Source organism: Schistocerca gregaria, chromosome 4 (genome assembly GCF_023897955.1).
Source record: "Schistocerca gregaria isolate iqSchGreg1 chromosome 4, iqSchGreg1.2, whole genome shotgun sequence".
Taxonomy (NCBI): Eukaryota; Metazoa; Arthropoda; class Insecta; order Orthoptera; family Acrididae; genus Schistocerca; species Schistocerca gregaria.
This window is the reverse complement of record NC_064923.1, coordinates 53,853,425-53,875,720: the sequence shown is the minus strand read 5'-3', so window position 1 is coordinate 53,875,720 and position 22,296 is coordinate 53,853,425. Positions and strand designations below refer to the sequence as shown.

At 43.9% G+C, this 22,296-nt stretch overlaps 1 protein-coding gene across 2 annotated transcripts in view; it reads right to left on the bottom strand.

Moving 5' to 3' along the window:
• Positions 1–22,296, bottom strand: part of LOC126266886 (discoidin domain-containing receptor tyrosine kinase B-like) — a 358,246-nt gene that overhangs the window by 120,839 nt on the left and 215,111 nt on the right. For both annotated transcript variants that reach the window (XM_049971552.1, XM_049971553.1), the window contains exons 5-7: positions 21,969–22,116; positions 18,256–18,435; positions 11,392–11,525 (exon numbers count right to left, since the gene is read on the bottom strand). In XM_049971552.1, the coding sequence (XP_049827509.1) occupies positions 11,392–11,525; positions 18,256–18,435; positions 21,969–22,116 (462 nt within the window). The remainder of the gene's footprint in view (positions 1–11,391; positions 11,526–18,255; positions 18,436–21,968; positions 22,117–22,296) is intronic.

The following is a 22,296-nucleotide window of genomic DNA, read 5'->3' as shown; positions in this document are numbered from 1 at the left end:
TGTAGTTTCAATATATTATTTTCTTTTTCGCTTAAAAATGTTTGGTGTGGTACGTCATACAATATGGATTCAAAATATGCCAGCGGTAAGCTTCTATCAATAACCGTGGTTTGACGAAAAATGTATTTATCTTTGAGTGGCCACCTTTCCAATGCGTTGCGTAACGTCGTCCCGCAGTGTTAACATTGGTTCATAAGCAACAAGTCTGACGACCACTGCCCTAAGATATACTGTACAATCGTAAAAACGTAACACACATCAGTTTCAATAATAAAGATTCTAACGGAGCAAATGAGCGACCAAAATTCATATTTGGCGCACTAATTCTCCTTGATTGGACGCAGCACGAATATATGTCGAAGATGGTGTTCGGTGCCGCTGCGATACTGGAATCTGTCAACGCAAAGTGCCTCCTTTCCACTTTTTAAGCTGCGTTTCTAATTGCTTTGCGATGATATTACCCTCTGTTTCCAGTTCCTGATGAAGCATACGGGTGATGGCGGTAGCGGAGCGACGCAATAGGTTGCGGCCGCTGTAATTAAAATTGAATTGCTATTGGGCCGCAGCCCATCATCACACAGGAGTAATTAGGCCAATTCATGTATACGAGTAATTGAGAGGCACCCCCGCCGTCTCCCGCATGTCGATATGGCGATGGAAGCCGTGGGTGCGAGACCACGTATCGTCGAACTGCAGGAGAAACGCTAAAAATTAACCGGAACAGGCTAAGCTCAATGGCGGCAGAGGACAATTCTGCCAATAGCACTAGAGATTGTAGACACAGATTTCCATCGCGATCATGTGCTGTCAACCTATTATTACTTCGTGCGAGCAGTTAACATAAGAGACTGCTTGATGTCGGTGACTGAAGTCATAGTATATAAGTGATCTCTATTTCACAGTCCAACTCAGTGCAGCTTATCGTTAAAAGATTTCCGGGTTTTTTATTCAAACTGTGACCCATTTTCTATCATATGTTACCCCTTTGATGACACTGCAGCACACGTTGTTTCTGCGCTCTGTTTAACACGAAACAACAATTAAAGTAGCTTTAGTTCAGTTTATTATGACGAACAAAATACGTATTGTATAACATACGTATATTTCTTGTGAATAAAATGTTTTCAGTCCCTCAGACGCAACATTTCGAATAAAATCGACATTTCGGGAGCAATGTCCAGGACTACAGGCAGTTATCCCTACAGTACATATCGCTAACGCGGTTTTTCAGTTACTTCACCACTTTTGTGTTTTTCATCTCTTTCGAATGAGCTTCGTAAGCCTTAAGGCGTAATTCGACCAAAATGCTGAATAACTGTAACACACATTGTCAACAGAAGTGTCCAAATGACGTTGGAAGAAACTATCGTTATGAGCGTTATTGGCTTACCTCTCAATTAGACTACACATTACAGTTTTTATCCATTTTGATGGTTGTTTCTGAGCTAACCTAAAATACTGAGATAGAATACTTCCTTCCATGAATATTGTCTTATGCCACTATTATTTAAGTAATACCCCACAGGCTTTCTACAAAATAGGTAATAACGTTTGTCATCAAGCTATGAAAACACAAATACATTAAACTGAAATTCGACAGTCAGTGGTATGTTCTACCAACATCACCAATAGATAGCTGGTTCGGAGCAAGTATTATACTACTGGCCATTATAATTGCTACACCACCAACATGACCTGCTACAGACAAGAAATTTAATCGACAGGGAGAAGATGCTGTGATATGCAAATGATTAGCTTTTCAGAGAATTTACACAAGGTTGGCGCCGGTGGAGACACCTACAACGTGCTGACATGAGGAAAGTTTCCAACCGATTTCTCATACACAAACAACAGTTGACCCGCGGTGCCTGGTGTAAGTAGGAGAAATGCGTACCAAAACGTTTCCGACTTTGATAAAGGTCGGATTGTAGCCTGTCGCGATTGCGGTTTATCGTATCGCGACATTGCTGCTCGCGTTGGTCGAGATCCAATGACTGTTAGCAGAGTATGGAATCGGTGGGTTCAGGAGCGTAATACGGAACACCGTGCTCGATCCCAACGGTTTCATGTCACTAGCAGTCGAGATGACAGGCATCTTATTCGCATGGCTGTAACGGATCGTGCAGCCACGTCTCGATCCCTGAGTCAACAGATGGCGACGTTTGCAAGACAACAACCATCTGCACAAACAGTTCACCGACGTTTGCAGCGGCATGGACTATCAGCTCGGAGACCATGACTGCGGTTACCCTTGACGCTGCATCACAGACAAGAGCGCCTGCGATGGTGTACTCAACGACGAACCTAGGTGCACGAATGGCAAAACGTCATTTTTTCGGATGAATCCAGATTCTGTTTACAGCATCATGATTGTCGCATCCGTGTTTGACGACATCGCGGTGAACGCACATTGGAAGCGTGTATTCGTCATCGCCATATTGGCGTATCACCCGACGTGATGGCATGAGGGCCATTGGTTACACGTCTCGGTCACTTCTTGTTAGCATTGACGGCACTTTGAACATTTCAGATGTGTTACGGCCCTTCATTCGATCCCTGCGAAATCTGCATTTCAGAAGGATAATGCACGACCTCATGTTGCACTTCCTGTACGGACCTTTCTGGATACAGAAAATGTTTGACTGCTGCCCTGTCCAGCACATTCTCCAGATCTCTCACCAATTGAAAACGTCTGGTCAATGGTGGCCGAGCAACTGGGTCGTCACAATGCGCCAGTCACTACTCTTTATGAACGGTGGTATCATGTTGAAACTGCATGGGCAGTTGTACCTGTACACGCCATCCTAGCTCTATTTGACTCAGTGCCCAGGCGTATCAAGGCCGTTATTACGGCCAGAGGTGGTTGTTCTGGGTACTGATTTATCAGCATCTATGCACCAAAATTGCGTAAAAATGTAGTCACATATCACTTCTAGTATAATATATTTGTTCAATGAATACACGTTTATCATCTGCATTTTTTCTTGGTGTAGCAATTTTAATAGCCAGTAGTATATTTAGAAGCAATAATTATGGATCGGTGTTTTTGAGTTACATCATCGACTTAACATGCCGACCAAACTAGAAATACTTATGATTTGTTTGTTACCTGAAAATAAAAATTACTGTGGGAAAAAAAACAATCATAGCACCCGCCGGTGGTGGTTTATGGGAGGGAGCTACAATACATTAGTGTGGAAGTCATGGTTTGGCTGATTACTGACTCACCTGATGACAATGAAGTTCAGCTATAGACGAACAAAAAGTAACACAGCTGTGTAGAATTTTTAGATGAGGAATCTGCTTTGCGTAGACGATTTGATATTTGTTTGTTACTCTTTCCGACAGATTTACCCGTTACTGGCTCAGCAGTAGATGCAGCCTTGAGTTTATCTGTTTTTGCTCCTTGAGGAGAAACTAACAATGTTGTTTACAATAATTTCATGTTATATTAATAATCATTGTGATTTTCTGAAATAATATTTCCATTATGTAGGCCGTTTTCCCACTTTTTCAAAGAAAAAAATAAAATTCGTAAGATTTTGCGCTATGGATAATTTGTTACCCTTTCCAACCTAATAAAAGACTGAGTTGGACAAAATCAGGTAGTACAGATAAAGGATTATACAGCACTAGCTAAGAAACCCAGCGTTGTCTGCATATGTATTTTTTCTAGTCTTCTGTTCGTCCATCTCCTTCTTCCTTCTCTTTGTCCATCGCATCCTTTCCCCCTCTCACTGTTCATTGCCGTCTCCCCTATATCACCTCTGCCGCCCGCATCTCGTGGTCGTCCGGTAGCGTTCTCGCTTCCTACGCCCAGGTTCCCGGGTTCGATTCCCTGAGGGGTCAGGGATTTCCTCTGCCTCGTGATGGCGGGGTGTTGTGTGATGTCCTTAGGTTAGTTAGGTTTAAGTAGTTCCAAGTTCTAGGGGACGGATGACCTCTGATGTTAAGTCTCACAGTGCTCAGAGCCATTTGAACCACTTTTTCACCTCTGCCTCTCCGTCTATCTTCTTCCTCCCCCTCACTTTCTGTCTCCTGGTACTCCATTCTGTCTCCACGTTATCGCTCTCACCCATTATGACGCTGGAGGTTCTTACCCTGTTATAACCAGGAATAACACAATACCCTCTTCAGTCTGGTTTATTAAATCACAAATCACTTTTTAACAATTATGTTAGCCAAGCGTCAATCCAGCATTTCTTTCCAAATCATAACTAATGTCTGTACCAAATTTGAATGAAACCGTTCTAAGAGTGTGGATGAGTTTTTACACACATATTTCACCAGTATGTCCAGCGAATTTTACCCTGCAGTTACATTTTCATGCAGCTTAATGTTTATGACGTATCTCTTGAAGTATATGCTGTATAATGATGTTATTATTGTTGTTGTCGTGGTCTTCAGTCCTGTCCTGAGACTGGTTTGATGCAGCTCTCCAGGCTACTCTATCCTGTGCAAGCTTCTTCATCTCCCAGTACGTACTGCAGCCTACATCCTACTGAATCTGCTTAGTGTATTCATCTCTTGGTATCCCTCCACGATTTTTACCCTCCATGCTGCCCTCCAATACTAAATTGGTGATTCCTTGATGCCTCAGAACATGTCCTACCAACCGGTCCCTTCTTCTAGTCAAGTTGTGCCACAAACTCCTCTTCTCCCCAATCCTATTCAGTACCTCCTGATTAGTTATGTGATCTACCCATCTAATCTTCAGCATTTTTCTGTAGCAACAGATTTCGAAAGCTTCTGTTCTGTTCTTGTAGAAACTATTTATCGTCCATGTTTCACTTCCATACATGGCCACACTCCATACAAATACTTTCAGAAACGAATTCCTGACACTTAAATCTACACTAGATGTTAACAAATTTCTCTTCTTCAGAAACACTTTCCTTGCCACTGCCAGCCTACATTTAATATACTCTCTACTTCTACCATCATCAGTTATTTTTCTCCCCAAATAGCAAAACTCCTGTCTCATTTCCTAATCTAATTCCCTCAGCATCACCCGACTTAATTCGACTACATTCCATTATCCTCGTTTTACTTTTGTTGATGTTCATCTTATACCCTCCTTTCAAGACACTGTCCATTCCATTCAACTGCTCTTCCAAGTCCTTTGCTGTCTCTGACAGAATTACAGTGTCATCAGGGAACCTCAAAATTTTTATTTCTTCTCCATGGATTTTAATACCTACTCCGAACTTTTCTTTCGTTTCCTTTACTGCTTGCTCAATATACAGATTGAATAGCACCAGCCAGAGGCTACAACCCTGTCTAACTCCCTTCCCAACCATTGCTTCCCTTTCATCCCCCTCGACTCTTATAACTGCCATCTGGTTTCTGTACAAATTGTAAATAGCCTTTCGCTCCCTGTATTTTACCCTTGGCACCTTCAGAATTTTAAAGGGGATATTCCAGTCACCACTGTTAAATGCTTTCTCTAAGTCTACAAACGCTAGAAACGTAGGTTTGGCTTTTCTTAATCTAGCCTCTAAAATAAGTTGTAGGGTCAGTATTGCCTAACGTGTTCCCATAAGTACATACATAGTGGTATATGTACCTACAATCTACGAAACGTGTTGTGAATTAAATTACTTGTGAAAAAAATGGTTCAAATGGCTCTGAGCACTATGGGACTCAACTGCTGAGGTCATAAGTCCTCTAGAACTTAGAACTACTTAAACCTAACTAACCTAAAGACGTCACACACATCCATGCCCGAGGCAGGATTCGAACCTGCGACCGTAGCAGTCGCGCGGCTCCGGACTGAGCGCCCAGAACCGCTAGACCACCGCGGCCGGTAGTTGTGAAAAAGTAATAGATTAAACCGTCATACATTTTGCGGTATTTCCTCACGCATTTCAGTGTTTATGACGCCATATCTTCTGGACTATGAGTCGTACAATATTTTTTTTACTTTTCTAAGTACATGCCACGGCATACGTGGCTGGTGTTTGTGAAAAGTGTTGCGAATAGAGTTAGTAGCAGACAAAAGATAGAGTAAGACGCAATGCAAGACTTGTGACTTATCACGTATGCCAGTATTTGACGTCGTATCTCCTGAGTTATGTGCGGTACTATGACATATTTTTGTAGACAGATTCAGTGGCAAATGTGGATACTGTGTGCGAAAAGAGTTAATAGCAAGAAAGTAATAAACTTAAATGTCTTGTATCATGAGGTAGTTATTGACCCATTCAATGTTTATGACGTTGTATTTCCTGACTAAGTGTCGTAGAATGATGTAATTTTTCTGGTACATTAAGTGGTAAACTAGTACGCTTCAAGTGGCAGTGTAACTGCAAGGACAGCGAAATTGTAGCAAAGGAAAAACTTTTCTTTCATGATTTTGTACTGGTCGTTAGCAATAAAAAGCTTTGTCCAGGTTTCAACTTATTCTCAAAGTTTCTTACAAACTCTCTAAGTGCTGTCATTCTCAAATACTGGATAACTAAAGTATGAGTATTTTCCTGCCGCGCGACTACACTGTAAGAGCAAAAGTATCCAGGTACGCCCAAAAACATACGTTTTTCTTATTAGGTGCATTGTGCTTCCAGCTACTGACAGGTACTTCATATCAGCGACGTCAGTTGTCATTAGACATCGTGAGAGAGGAGAATGGGGTGCTCAGCGGAGCTCACGGACTTCCAACGTGGTCATATGATTGGATGTCACTTGTGTCATACGTCTGTACGTGAGATTTCCACACTCCTAAACACCCCTAGGTCCCCTGTTTCCGATGTGATAATGAAGTGGAAACGTGAAGGGACACGTACAGCACAAAAGCGCATAGGCCGATCTCATCTGTTGACTGACAGAGACTGCCGACAGTTGAAGACGGTCGCAATGTGTAATAGGCAGACATCTATCCTGCCCATCACACAGGAGTTACAGACTGCAACAAGCCACTGCAAGTACTGTGACAGTTAGCCGGGAGGTGAGAAAACTTTGATTTCATGGTCGAGCGGCTGCTTAGGAATTTTCAGCCATTTTCAGTCAGGTTCAGCCAGTACGTAAATACCAAACGACGCCTCGCTTGGTGCAAGAAGCGCAAATATTGCATGGTTGAACAGTGGAAAAACACTGAGTGGAGTGTCGAATCGCGGTACACAATGTGGCGATCCGATGGCAGGACGTGGGTACTGCGAATGCCCGATGAACGCCATCTGCCAGCGTGTGTAGTGAATACAGTAAAATTCGGAGGTGGTGGTGTTATGATGAGGTCTTGTTTTGCATGGAGGGAGCTTCCACCTCTTGCTGTTTTCGTAGCACTATCACAGCACAGGCCTACATTGATGTTTTAAGCACCTTCTTGCTTCCTCTAGTTGAAGAGCAACTCGGGGATGGCGATTGCATCTTTCAAGCGATCGACTACCTGTTCATAATGCACGAACCTTTGGCGGAGTGGTTCACGACAATAACATCCCTGTAATGGACTGGGGAGCAAAGAGTTCTGACTCGAATCCTATAGAATACGCCTGGGATGTTTTGTAACGCCGACTTCGTGACAGGTCTCACCGACCTACATCGATACCTGTCCTCAGTACAGCACTCCGTGAAGAATGGTGTGCCATTCCCCAAAAAACCTTCCAGCACCTGATTGAACGTATGCCTACGAGAGTGGAAGCCTAAGGATGGGCCAACACGATACTGAATTCCAGCATTACCGATGGTGGACCCCACGAACTATTAAGTCATTTTCAGTCAGGTGTCCGGATACCTTTGATCACATAGTACAAATTACTTCCCCCCTCCCCCCCCACTCCTTGATAGGTAGGTGGTTCTCACCCGCACAGTTACCCTTTACAAAGATTAAGTGACACGTGACCTACAACAATGCTCCGTAATGGTGGCAAGTGAGGCGCCCTCGGACTCTGCGATGTGTCGGACAGCAAGGTGTCGACACGTGCGACATACACAACTCAGAAGCTCACGTGTGAGGTAAGGCCGATTAATGATGTTACATCGCCAACAAATTTCGCCACAATTCTGCCAATTCTTGCACCTGGCGTACGATGGAAAGGTCGTCACACAAATCTATTTCCACCACTTCACCACTTTTTTTTTGACGACTCAGCGTTGGAGGTCAGACCCGCCACACCCAGCGTAGGAATTACGCTGATTTCGTAAGGATGGTTGTGGATAACATTTCAGATACAACGCCGCTAAGAATCTACAAAAAAAGGCTTCAGGGTAAGGGATAAATGGCGTCAATAAAACCACTCCATCCGTTGTGGAGTTTCCTCCTGGTCGAAAACAACAATTCAGAGTATGATGAGCAACAGGATGAAGTTCTTGGCAACCTTCGATGCTGTTGACGCCCCCTGAGCAATTCAGCTCTTGTTCAAGGACATCGTGGGCGTGCGACCCCAAAAACCATGCTATGTGGCACGTTGGGAGCGTTCAGAGCCATTCAGTGAAATGTGAACGTGATCCGAAGCAGCAAAGGGCGCTTATGCTTTTTCATACTCTTGAGACGTGATCAAGGGGGAGGGGGCGACACTGGCGCCGACTTGAATGAAACGGCAGAGGGTCCTTTGAAACCTTTCAGTTCTGCAACCCCCCGCATGTTTGTTGGGCACTTTAAAAATGTTCCTGTACACTGATCCCTAAGCGCTGGCGTGACAGCCATCCTTTTCGACATCCTCTATATTTTGCGTGCGGCTTAGAAGCACTAGTTCAGCTACGTAGCGCCACTCGGCTGCGGTGAGTCGAAATGGTTGCCTGCCACACCGGCGCCTAGGAATCAGTGATGATTCAAATGGCTCTGAGTACTATGGGACTTAACATGTCATCAGTCCCCTAGGAATTACAACCTGCGACCGTAGCGGTCGCGCGGTTCCAGACTGAAGCGCCTAGGAATCTATGAATGGTTGTCTCTGTACAGGAACATATCTAAAGTGCCCGACAGAGCTCTGCAGATGGCAACGAAGGTGTTGCCAAACTGGGGTCTTAGAGGGTCCCTCCCTCCCCGAATCACGCCACAGGAGGGCTCAAAACATGAGATGTGGAAAATCATAAACACTCGTGCTGCTTCGGATCACATTCAAATTTCGTCGAATGGCTGGAACGGTTCCTAGCGGGTTTTCCCTGTATACCAAAGTAAAGGTTCCGATCCCGCTACTCTTCCAAAGGCGTGCTCTCAGATTCGTTGCGGTTGCAGGCCCGCCATGTCCTTATAGGAGGGTTGAATCATCCGGGAGGTTGTCCTGTTACACATAACACAGCCAACTCTCATTTTGGACCGCGGGAAGTGTGGGACTCAACGCCAAAAGTGCCACCACCCTGAGGCCTTTACGTGTCTGTTCTGTGAGACGATGCGTGTAAAAAGTGTTCTTCCCCCACCCATAATAAAATCGTTTGATTTCAATACTAGTCATTGCTGATCTGACCTCCATCGCACAGGCGTCAAAAGAAGGGGTGAAATGTGGGTAATAACGGGTGTGGCGACCTTTCAAACGTATGACACGTCCACGGTGGCGTTGGAGAGAGGTGTGGTGAAATGTAATGGCAATGTGATTTCACTACCCATCTCACACCTCACATGAGCTTCTAGGTTTCGGCTTTTTTCTCCCACGTGTTGATACCTTCGTGCTTGAGCATGTCCGTGCCCGAGGGTCTCGTTGCAGGGTGCAGGGCCATTACAGGGGAAGGTTGTACTTGCTATGTACAATAGTAGAAAATAATGGGGTTTCCAATAAGTGACCCTCCGATACTGCGTCGCGCAGTGTAGTTACCTCAGAATTTATCACCCCAGCGCACTAGAACCAGACATACGCCATAAAAAATGGCGAAGAAGATGAAATGTGGGTCCCAGAGCGTTATTATGAACTGCTTTGAACCTTGTATTTTTCTGGATCACTTGACAAGAACGAATCAAATACAGTCTATACTCGCGACAGTGTGGCCTGTGCCATGAAAGAAGAGATTGATGCCTTCATTACATCTCCGCTTCCGAATACCGCATCAATTTTTGTGCTGCACTAAGTTGTTAAGGACATTTTGAAATAAGTGTAGAATCTGCTAAGTAAGATCGTGGCTGGGTTAATCAGTAGGGGAATGTATTTGACAGCAAAGTAAAGTACGTACATACATCATGTACGAACAAAGGAAAATGCAATTACAGTTAATAATACGTCCAGTCACCCACAAGTCGGTAACTGCTTAGCGCCTTCGAGGTATGCTTGAAACCAAGTTTACCACGTATTCACTTGGAAGAGGCCTCCAAACGCTTCGAATTTGCGTTGACAACTTTTTCATGTTAAGAATGAGTTTTCAGGAAATATATTAGTAAGCATTTTTTCGATTTTTGGATGCACTCTGCTGCTGGGCCAAATTCTTCATAGTCATCCATTTTAACCAATTTGTAGCGTATTACCCATTTCTGAACAAAAGACTTTGATTTCCCCATGTATTGAGATGCCGTGGCATGACTCATTTTCGGACCTTTGGGGTCGCTACAGAGGAACACAGTCTCATAATACGACGCGTAAGCTGCACTCACGTATCTTCTTGTGTATATCAGTCAAGAAGTCAAAGTGAACTAATACTTCACGATAAATGATAACAGCCAAACGTTGCAGGATAAAGATTTATTAAAATCCTTGAACTCGGTTTATATAACTAAATATACCTTCATCAGAAGTAAAATACACTAAAATCACATCCTGGAGTGGAAATACATAAACAACTGTGCCAACTGTGTTCTCATCGACCCTTCGTCCATAACTATGTTGTAAAAATGGAGATGATGTTTTAACTACTGACGACGCCTTTAGCACAATTTTTTATGTCTCTCCACTGTAGGATGTGATTTTAGTGTATTTTACTTCGGATGAAGGTATATTTAGATATACCGAAACCGTGGTCAAGGATTTTAATAAGTCTTTATCCTGCAACTGTTTGGCTGTTATCATTTATCGTGAAGAATTTCAACAGTTGCTGTTTCAGCCATGTTTAAAATCTTAAACTAATACTTTATGAACATTGCATGAAGGACAACGGTTCCCTCTATTGTGCTTTGAAAGAACTATGGCGATATCTTTTACCATCTATGGGTAATGCAGACTACGCTCCTACTTAACAGACTACACAATGTCATTACGCGCTCCCTCGCAGGCGCCGCAATGTGTAAGTGCGTGCCGGCCGCGGTGGTCTCGCGGTTCTAGGCGCTCAGTCCGGAACCGGGCGACTGCTACGGTCGCAGGTTCGAATCCTGCCTCGGGCATGGATGTGTGTGATGTCCTTAGGTTAGTTAGGTTTAACTAGTTCTAAGTTCTAGGGGACTGATGGCCATAGATGTTAAGTCTCATAGTGCTCAGAGCCATTTGAACCATTTTTTGTAAGTGCGTCGCTGCTTATTAGCCGTGCTGAATCGTTACTCACCTGCACGTCTCTGGTGAACTGGTTGTTGCAGAAGATGTGGACAGCGTTGAACTCGCGCACCTTATCGAACTCGAACTTAATCTCGACGGGCTGTCCACCACGGCTGTCGTTCCTCCAGCCGACCCAGCCCTGACCTGCAGAAACAAAAAACACACGCTGTTCGCAGCAACTAAAAAATAAAACTGACCAGTAGTTTTTTTGCAGAGTGTACTTAGTTTCACACCTTGGTTTGTCAAGTGTGAGACTGTTGGTGTGATTCATTTGATGTTCCAGTCTCACTTACCTCAACGAGATTTCATCCTGTTTAATATACATTATCGAACAGTGACTGATTGTAAAATTTCAAACGTCAGTCCGTTTAAGAGAATTCCTCCTTCCTTACACGGCTTCTGTCATTTCTGTTACATACGCTATGTTTACCTAGAATCAGTTTTCGCTCTGCAGTGAAATAGGCAGCCACGTAGTTTCTTTTTTTAAAATTTGGTTATGACGAAATTATTAAACACTAATTTCATGTCTTTCTGACATGTATGAATGATTTTAAGATGCATAAAATGGCAAACGATGCGACAAATTTTGCAGATAATTGTTAAAATTAAATACGGTAGGTTAGTGAACATGAATAGCTGGATCAAAGGATGAAGCGAACTACCATTTAAGACACGAAAATGACATCTCTAACCAAAAATTGGTATTAGAAATATATCTTACACTACTAACTGAAAGACTAATTACATGCATAACCTAACTTATGATGCTAAATATCAAATTGATTTATACATTCCATTTTACAAACATTGTCAAACCTCTAAGTCTACCAGCCAGTTCAGTTATTCAAAATTGCTCGGGGAGTATAACTGTTGCAAAAAATCTTGATGATAGTGGATCAACTGATCTGAATTTTAAAACTCTTCCCGGAGGGAATTATGCAAATAAACAAAGATGATGTAAATAAAAAATGTAAATGTCGTGTGACTAAGGCCTCCTATCGGGTAGACCAATCGCCGGATGCAAGTCTTTCGATTTGACGCCACTTCGGCGACTTGCGCGTCGATGGGGATGAAATGATGATGATTAGGACAACACAACACCCAGTCCCTGAGAAGAGAAAATCTCCGACCCAGCCGGTAATCGAACCCGGGCCCTTAGGATTGACCTCCTGTCGCGCTGACCACTCAGCTATCGGCGGCGGTCGAAGAAGATGTATACTGTGGAACAGTGAATGAAAATCTTACGAAAATGATTAATTTCATAAGAAATTATTCTATAGAACGTACAAATGCACAGCATTTTTTTCAATCTGTGGTGGTCAGAGTTTCCTAAGGTGAAATGTTTCTGTTTTAACTTCTGTTAATTAAGATACTGAGTTGTAGAAAGGACCTACAAAGATATATCAAACTGTCGATTATAGTCACATGTTACTTCATAATTTCCTCACAATGGAAAAAGACACCACAACAGCACATACTACCTCACGAAGCGGTAAAATGCGACAGTAAAAAAGAAAAAAATGCGTTGCTCTCCTACGTCAACAAAATTGGTAAACAGCATGCTCACTACAAATAGTAACGTATGCTCTTTCTGTAAGATACGCTGTACGAAGCTGTTCAGGTTTTCAGTAATTTTGCTGTTCCATCCTTCCTCAATACGATTTATTCCATTCTGGTATAGACGTGAGGCTTGAATCAAAACGGTTCGACAGATTAAGTTATAATACGTTTAGATGATATTCTTAATTCATATATAGTCATGAGCAGTTGGATTGCACACTGCTCCTGTGTTACAGCATTTTTTGCGTTGTCACGTGTCATAACTTGCCGGATCGTCGGATTAATAGCCGACATGCAGGAAGGGCAAGATTTAAGTCATCTACACATTTCATCGACGACTGATAATGATCGTCTCATGGAGCCCACCGTTTCCGAGGCACTAGCATCTTCACGTGAGACGTATCATGAGTGTACCGCCGTTACCGTGATTCGCGAGAAATTGCCGCCATCAGAATCAACTGCCATGGACGACGTAATGTGGACGACAGGAGAAAGTTTTTAAGTATCGTGGATTCTAACAGCAGATAGACAGAAGACAGTGCAACAAATTACTCGCGAGTGCAGTGCTGGACAACAAGAATTGCTCAGAAAATAAACGATTTATGATCAACTATTCTCTAGAGATACAGAAAAAGTAGTGTCTCATACGAGTACCTCTATTCACAGCACAAAAAGTGCATAGAAATAGACAAGGGGTTCATGACATCCATCACAGTATGTTCGGAGGATGACGAAAGGTCACTTTTATTGATGAGTTGCGTTACAAATATCGTACAAGTGTGTATAATGCAGGAGGTGATGAATATCATGGGCCAGCAGGGCACAGTTCATACGGTTGCTTGAAGAATTCTTGGTATTAAATGTGGCCCCGTCAGCGCTAAACGTTGCGTGATGTGCAGTCACATGCTGTTTCTTCGCCACAGCATCTCCCAGGCGTACGTAGCCTCAGAAATACAAGAACTGCTCCAGAATAGTATCGGAGTGGCTTGAGAAACGCTCCCTGGTGTTTGTGTAACGACTCAGTTCGCTTGACGTAAATCCTTTCGGGCATGGCGGGAAAGTTGTTGCGATATGGGGACCTGAAACCAGCTCTGGCCAATGTCCGTGAATTTTGTTACTAGAACTGACTAAATTACTCTGCACTTTTAAATCGTTAGGAAGCTCCATCGCCGAAATATTCTATCACGATATTCAACTGAAAACTGTTTCTTTTCTTCATAAATGAGCGGTAACCTACTTATTCATTTCAGTAGCTTTTTTTACATTATTCAGAGTATCAATAACCCATCATTCACCAACAGATTCCCATCATTCTGTTGTGTGGTGTTTTCAGATATAAAACATTTAAATTTACTCATCGAACAGTATAAGGTATTTCCAGTTCATGTAGTCCATACCTTTAACTATATGTATATGTACCTTGTAAGAATTATGCGCATAGTTTAGTGCCCGCCAGTGAGAGCGCATTAGGGAGTTCCCATACGTCGGACATTCAACCTGAGAGAAATATCTTAATTTCGCAGCTCCTTGGAGACAGTAGTGTCTGTTTATATACTGAACGTCTCGTGTACCATTATTTCCGAAATGATGTGTGAACTAATACGACTTTTTAGTTAACATGAATGGTCATTCTAACACAAGTAAGCATAATTTTATTGTACCGTTTAGTTTTGTGTCACACAAATAGCATAATTACTGGTTTAGGCTTCTTAGCAAGGTTTCAAAAGGTGATCGGTCACAAAATAATTTCGTTACAAGAAAGGCACTGTGTTCCGCTCAAGTACTACGTCTAGTGTGCTCAATCGTGTGTGCTGTGCGAACATATAAAATGTATTCTACTTTCCTTATTAGTTGACCTTTTTCAAATTGAAATAACGATCGCAGTCTTAAGAAACGTATAACAACTCCCAGAGAGTGGTTCATGTTTTCCCACTCTAGAAACGATCGTCTTAATTCTAGAAACTTTTCTAGGAGTTTTTGTACACGTTCAAACTTTTATGATAAATGCAAATAAAGGAAAATGTGAGTCAGTTGCAGAAGGTATATTTATGTTTGTAATTTTCCCTGTACTTGAATTAAGAATAAAGTTAAACAAAGGGGAATTTAAACTCGAATCCTCTATGTCCGTTTCATGAGGCCCGTACGTGACGGTGAGACCTACAGACGTATTACAATACAGAAGAAATATACGAGGGTCAGTGTGCCACTGATGACCCATGTAACGATTTCAGATAATGCAGTTGGATAGATGAATACTCGTGTTTTGTAATCTCAGACAGCCATAGCACGGGACATGGCATTCAATGCAACATGCGCTGACGTCTCCACCTCACTGCAGAACAGTACGTTGACCATCGCCTTATGGGACGTTGGCACATTCCAGGGTCAATTTTGGTACAGGTAACACCCGTGGATATATACGAGTTCTTCAAATAAACAAGCGTAAAGTAAATTTTACATCTCCGAGGGACGAAATACAGCTACTGCGTGACAATATTTACTGTCGTAATTTGTATTTTCCAAACGCTATTTTCTTTAAGTTTGTATCACTGTCCAAATAGCCAGCACGCTGTCTATGTACTGAAATTACAAGCTACGTGGAGGTACTTCTCTCTAGAGTACACGGCATCCAACGAAATTACAAACAACATCTCTCTGCAGATGACCAACTTCTCCAACACAACAGGTGTCGACTTTGGCTCTCTTTTTCCGTAGGCCACGACAAAGCCTACGCTAATGTACTATATTCCATGCCCCAAGTGTGCACTTTTAGCCAACCACATCTGCCAGCTGTCTTTTTTACCATTAACCATCCATCTTACATGAAACACTAACACAATATGTCGTCTCGTATTTTGCATGCGACTGCAGCAGTACCCTGTCACCACTACACCCTCTCCTGTATACCTGTTCCAACACGCTGACGACACCGCCTTCAGCGCAACCCATCCTACCCTTCAATCATACCGAAGTCCCCTTGAACATTAACTTAACCGTTTCATCTCCTGGTGTAACAAGTGGTACCTCTCTAGCAATCCCACAAAATCTAGGTAACAATCATAGGAAACACCACACGAGTTTTCTCTCTCCTTGACTTTTACCTAACAGTCCAGAACGCCCAGTCACAAAAACTGAAACACTAAAACACCTTCGATTAAAACTCGATCCGAAGTTAACCTGAAATTTCAGTCCACTAACTATCCAGCACAGTGGCCGCAATAGCCTAAAATTACTAGCTAAATTCTCTAATATTCTTCTTACTTCATCCAGCGTATCCTTAGGCTGTATCAACATTGTACGGACCTCCGCCCCTGAATTAGTTTATTACTGCCACCAAATGCCAGAGGGCTATGCACTCTGCCTTGCCTTCCGTATTCATTTACCCTCGCTACCCGTCTCCTTCACCTGTCAATCAAATTCCCCCTTCTCCTCCACCAAGTGGAGCATATACAGGGTGAAAAGTATTTAAACCGACAAACTCCAGGAGGTTGTAGGGGACGTTACAACAAAATTTTTTCCCACATGTCATTTTTTCCAATGAGGAGTATTTAAACGGGTGGAGGCCTTATTACGCCCTTCAGTTGTTACAGGTCGTATTACAATCTTGAGTTGTTAGAGAGCGTATTACGCTCTTCAGTTGTAGGCAGCTGCTGTCCACCAGTGTTGTAGTGCATTGTCTCTGTTAACTAATGGAGCGATACATCTGGAGTGAGTTACACTGACATGCTGGATGCGTACTACGTAGCGCACCACAACGGACGAGCTGCACAGCGGGTTCATCAACAACAACATCATAATCGCATCATACGACCTTTGCTGCTTTGTACAAACGTCTGCGTGAGACCGTGTCATTTAGCAGATTACCTGGACAGGGACGCCGTCGCACGGTAAGAACGTTGCAATTTGAGGAAGCTGTCTCGCAGCATGTGGAGCGGGATCCTTCAATCAGCACTCGTGCAATTGCACGTAACATGGGGACATATCAGACGAATGTAAGAACCATCCCTCGAGAGCAATTGTTACATCCATTACAATTACAGCGTGTCCACAACCTCGAACCAGTTGATTATCAACCCAGAGCACAGTTTTCGCAGTGGTACCTCTGTGTTGTTTACCAATGAAGCAACGTTCGGGCGTGATGGAGTCTTCAACATGCACAATTCGCATGTTTGGAGTGAGCATAACCCACATGCCACAGTTACTTAGCGCTCCTCAAGTGCCGTTCTTCGTTAATGTGTGGGTCGGTGTTGTTGGGGACTGTTTAACTGGGCCGTATCTGCTACCTAGGTCATTAAATGGCAGGCAGTATTACAATTTTCTAGCCAGAGCATTGCCAGAATTGCTGGAAGACGTCCCGCTCCCTACAAGACAACGGACGTGGTTCCAATATGACGGGGCGCCGGCACATTTCAGTCGTCGTGTGCGTCGATTCCTGGACCGACGGTTCGCAGAAACTTTGAATCGGCAGAGGTGGTACTGTACCATAGCCTGCCCGATCCCCAGATACCTCCCCTCTGGACTTTTGTGTTGGTTTAATTAAATTGTCGCCAGAGAAATCTTCCTCTACCGGTTTAAATACGCCTTATAGGAAAAAAATTACATTAGGGAAAAATATTTGTATGTCGGTTTAAATACTTATCACCCTGTATACCTTCTGTAAACTTGATCCCTTACATCCCACAGTCTCCTCCATCGTTGAGAAACCTAGGATATTCAGTAGCCTTCTCCTCCAAGACGTTAAACTCATCCTCGAGATTTAACCCTCCATCCAACATAGCTTACCCTACCTATCGCATCCCAAATGAAAGTTCTAACCCACCACAGCTGGGACCACAGTCTTGTCCCAATACCTGCAACCCAACAATTAGTTCCTTTCCACAAATAAATCCCTCATCACTATCCATCGAATATCCTCCAGACAACCTACCACATCCCAATTTCAAGCCACAGTTACCGGGAGTCCTCACAAAATCATGATTACGATTTAGAATACACATCAAATTATAATCATCTGAATTTTAAATTCATAAATTTGTTTATTTGAACCTGAACCACTTTTTACAAACTTGAATGGCTGAAGACCGAGTATGTGCCACCACCATCCTTCCCCCCAACTATTTGGACGGTTTAGTCTGAACAAATTGCAAGTGTTAAAAGAAAATCACGCCTGTGACGCAGGTGGAGTTCTTGTCCACGTTATAATGTGCGTTCAGAATATGTGAGATGCATTAAGTTGGTCTGTTCGTTGCCTACGCTCTGCCGGCAGAAGCCGGTCACGCAGCACGCTGACGTCCAGACTCGCTGCAGCACGAACCTTTGTCCAGCACCGGGTAGTGTCCGGGCCGGAAGCTGTCGGCGGCGACGCGGCCGTCGGTCAGCTGCCCCATCCCCCTGCGCAGCTCGCCGTCCCAGTGGCCGTCGTAGGTGGCGTCGAACAGCTCCCAGCCGGCACCGCGCTTGTCGCCCTGGGGCATCGAGTAGCTCACCACGCCGTCTGGAACACAGCACAGTTACCTCAGTCACTCCAGCAGGCCCACGTGCAGTTAAGGGGGTTGCGGGTATCACCGTGGTTGCCAAAACACAGGCCAGTGTTGGGGGTTGAGATGCGTTGTTTGGGGGGAAGAGGTCATCGGCCTCATCGGATTAGAAAGGACGGGGAAGGAAATCGACGGTGCCCTTCCAAAGGAACCACCCCGGCATTTGCCTGGAGCCAATTGGGAAATCACGGAAAACTTAAATCAGAATGGCCGGACGTGGGATTGAACCGTCGTCCTCCCGAATGCAAGTTCAGTGTGCTAACCACTGCGCCATCTCGCTCCGTCAGAGGCCAGGCTTCGGTGTTTTGCAACAAAGGACGGAACCATTCTGCTTATGGTCTAAGGCACCCCAGTTACGAAATAAACGCTCAGGTGACGAGGTATAGAGATATGCACGATACAAATGGTGGTAGTATCGCATACACAAGGTATAAAAGGGGAGCGCATTGGTGGAGCTTTCATTTGCAATCGGTTGGTTCATGTGAACGGGTTCCCGCCGTGATCATGGCCCCACGACGGGAATCCACTCACACACACACACACACACACACACACACACACACACACACACACACACACGTCACATAGCCGTGTGTTGTCCGGGGACGGGACGAGGCCGTTGATGCAGTGTGTTCCTGATGGTAGTTGGAGCTAGATGCATGAGACATTCAGTTCCGCAAATCGTCATGTAAATCAATACTCCGCGATTCACAGTGTCAATACTATGGTGAGAATCCCAAATTTCAGGCGTTATCTCTTACCATGGCCAATACAGTGGCTGACAGCCTACAATTAACGACCTGGAACAGGCGGCTGCTGTGGCCGAGCGGTTCTGGGGGCTTCAGTCCGGAACTGCGTTGCTGCTGCGGTCGCAGGTTCGAGTCCTGCATCTTGCATTGATGTATGTGACTTCCCTAGGTTAGTCAGGTTTAAGTAGTTCTAAGTTCTAGGGGACTGATGACCTCAGATGTTAAGTGCTTAGAGCCATATGAACCGTTTGAACCATTTTATTGACCGGAAGGAGTGGCGTTTGCGTAGAGGTATCAGTGCTAACAGACAAGCAATACCGCATGAAATAACCGTGGAAATCAATTTGGGACGTAAAGCTAACTTATCTGTCACGAAAGTACAGCGAAATGTGGCGTTAATGGGCTGTGGTAACAGACGACCGAGCGAGTGCCTTTGCTAACAGCACGACATCGCCTGAAGCGCTTCTCCTGGACTCGTGACAACATCGTTGGCAGCTTCATGGCTGGAAAAGGTAGCCTGATCAATTTAGTCCCGGTTCCTGTAGCTAAGATTTCGAATATGACGCAGACCCTTCGAAGCAATGGACCCACGTTGACAAGGAGGTACTTTACAAGCGGGTGGTAGCTTCATAAATGTGTAGGCTGTGTATACATGAAATGGAGTGGGTCCTATCGTCCAAGTCAAGCGATCATTGTCTGGAAATTGTTATGAGACCAATTATAGCCATTCATGGATTTCACGTTTCCAAAAAAAGATGGAATTATCATGGATGACAATGTGTCATGTCCCAGGGCCACAACTATTAGCAATTGGTTTTAAGAACATTCTGGACAGAGCGCGTGAATTATTTTTCCAACCGTATCGCCCTATACGAATCCCGTCGGACGTTTATGGGACATAATCGAGAGATCAGTTCGCGTCCCAAATTCTGCGCCAGCAACAATTTCGTAATTACGGACGGTTATAGAGACAAAACAATGGTTCAAATGGCTCTGAGAACTATGGGACTTAACATATGAGTTCATCAGTCCCATAGAACTTAGAACTACTTAAACCTAACCAACCTAAGGACATCACACTCATCCATGCCCGAGGCAGGATTCGAACCTGCGACCGTAGCAGTCACGCGGTTCCGGACTGAAGCGCCTAGAATCGCTCGGCTACCGCGGCCGGCTGTTATAAAGACTACACGGCTCAATATTTCTGGGGGGACTTCGCACGACTTGTTGAGTCCATCTCACGACTTGGTGCAAAAGGAGGTCCGATACAATATTAGTAGGCGTCCTATGGCTTTTATAACGTCAGAGTATTGTTTTTCTTTGCCTTAAGAAAACCATCGGCCAGTGCAAACAGCAGAGAGTAATATTTATGCGGTCAGAACAAGATCAATCTCGGTGAAAAAGATATGTCGGGATAGTGAGACTTATTAGTATGATTTGAGGAACTGCTCAGCAGCAGAAGTTCAGGATCCGTTAGTAGGCTGCAAACATTATTTTAACCAATTTTTAGCTCTATTATGTTTTCATGTGACTTACATTCTCTTTCTGTAGGCGTTGTCAGTAAAAGTTTCAGATGTGCGCTACGTAGAAAGAGGCTGTTGGAAACCAGGTAGCGGCGTATTTTTTTTTTTTTTTTTTTTAAATCATAACGTCTTCTGAGGGGAGGCAGGAGGCAGCAGTTGCATACGTTTTGGTCACAGAGGAATGTATCAAACGCCAATCTTCCGGTGGAGTCTGAGGGGGATCAGGTCACGTGACACTGTTGACGGTAATAAGAACATCAGGTACGCACGCTAAGCTTGTCAAATCCCATGGTGCTATTCGAGATGCCTCCAAATTTCATCGACAACCTTTCAGAAGCATATGTTTCGAGTTAAACGCTAGAGGTACCGTATTCGAATCTTGCTACTGTACTTTCTTTTTTTTCCAAAATCGACCGAATTTTTCAATTGTATTTCAAAGAATATCAACAAACAGTGTAAGGTGTGCCAAATAATAAGGATATATTCAGTTATTAATTTTTTCAAATATTCATTCCGTTTGTTGTTCGCATCATATTCTCCCAGTTCATCTTCTTCGTTGAAATCTAACAATTCATCATCAATAATGATCTGTCTTCTGGCCAATAAAATTGAAAAATTCGGTGGATTTAAAAAAAAAGTGCACGAGCGCGATTCGAACACGGTACCTCCACCGTGGTAGCCACAAACCTTTACCCCTGCGCTACGCTCACTTGCTGAAAGTATACGTAATGTTACGGGTATACAAACGAACACAATGAACTACAAAATCGATTTTCCCTTAAACCAATGCCCGTCGCTGAAAAACCGGATAGCCAGGTGCTCAGGGTAAGTGCCTCTACAACATATTTGAAGCTAATCAAAATCCGTAATTTACGGTATGGAGGGTGCCCTTGATAGTTTCAGCTATAAATGTAATATTGATTATATGCAATATATCACACCTTAACAGTTACTCAACAAAATCTCTCGCTGATGAGACACTGTGAGAAACGAAAGCATTGGAACCCCTCCCCACTTCGTCCCGCATCGCTCACCAGACCCTCCCATCACTCATCACGTAGGAACCTCACATATCTGTGCGTCTCAGTTTTTGTTGTGCTCTGGCTGCCTAGTAGAGAACTAGCTACTACTTATCTTATATTTCAGGGGGAACATTAGGTTTTCGGTGCATTCTGACTGTTGTTACCTGTTTGGAATTACGATCGTCTCTTCACTTACCTGTCCACCGGCAGCCGTAGAGCTCTACCCTCATGCAGACGGTCCTGCGGTGGTAGCTGTAGGGCAGGAAGCGCACCCTGCTCGCCCAGATGGCCGGCTCCAGCTGCTGCTTCGACTCCAGGTACGTGTTGCTGTTGCCTTTCAGTACCTGCGACATACAACGACACACGTCGTGGAATAAGATGACGACCACGCTACAAACTCTTTAAGGCGGGTTATTTGTACGCACGTGCGCGACTAGACTCGCCTACAAATAATTATTACCTTTCATAACGCATATATTGGTCACCTTATTCGCCGTTCCAACTGAATTAACATTAAGACATAT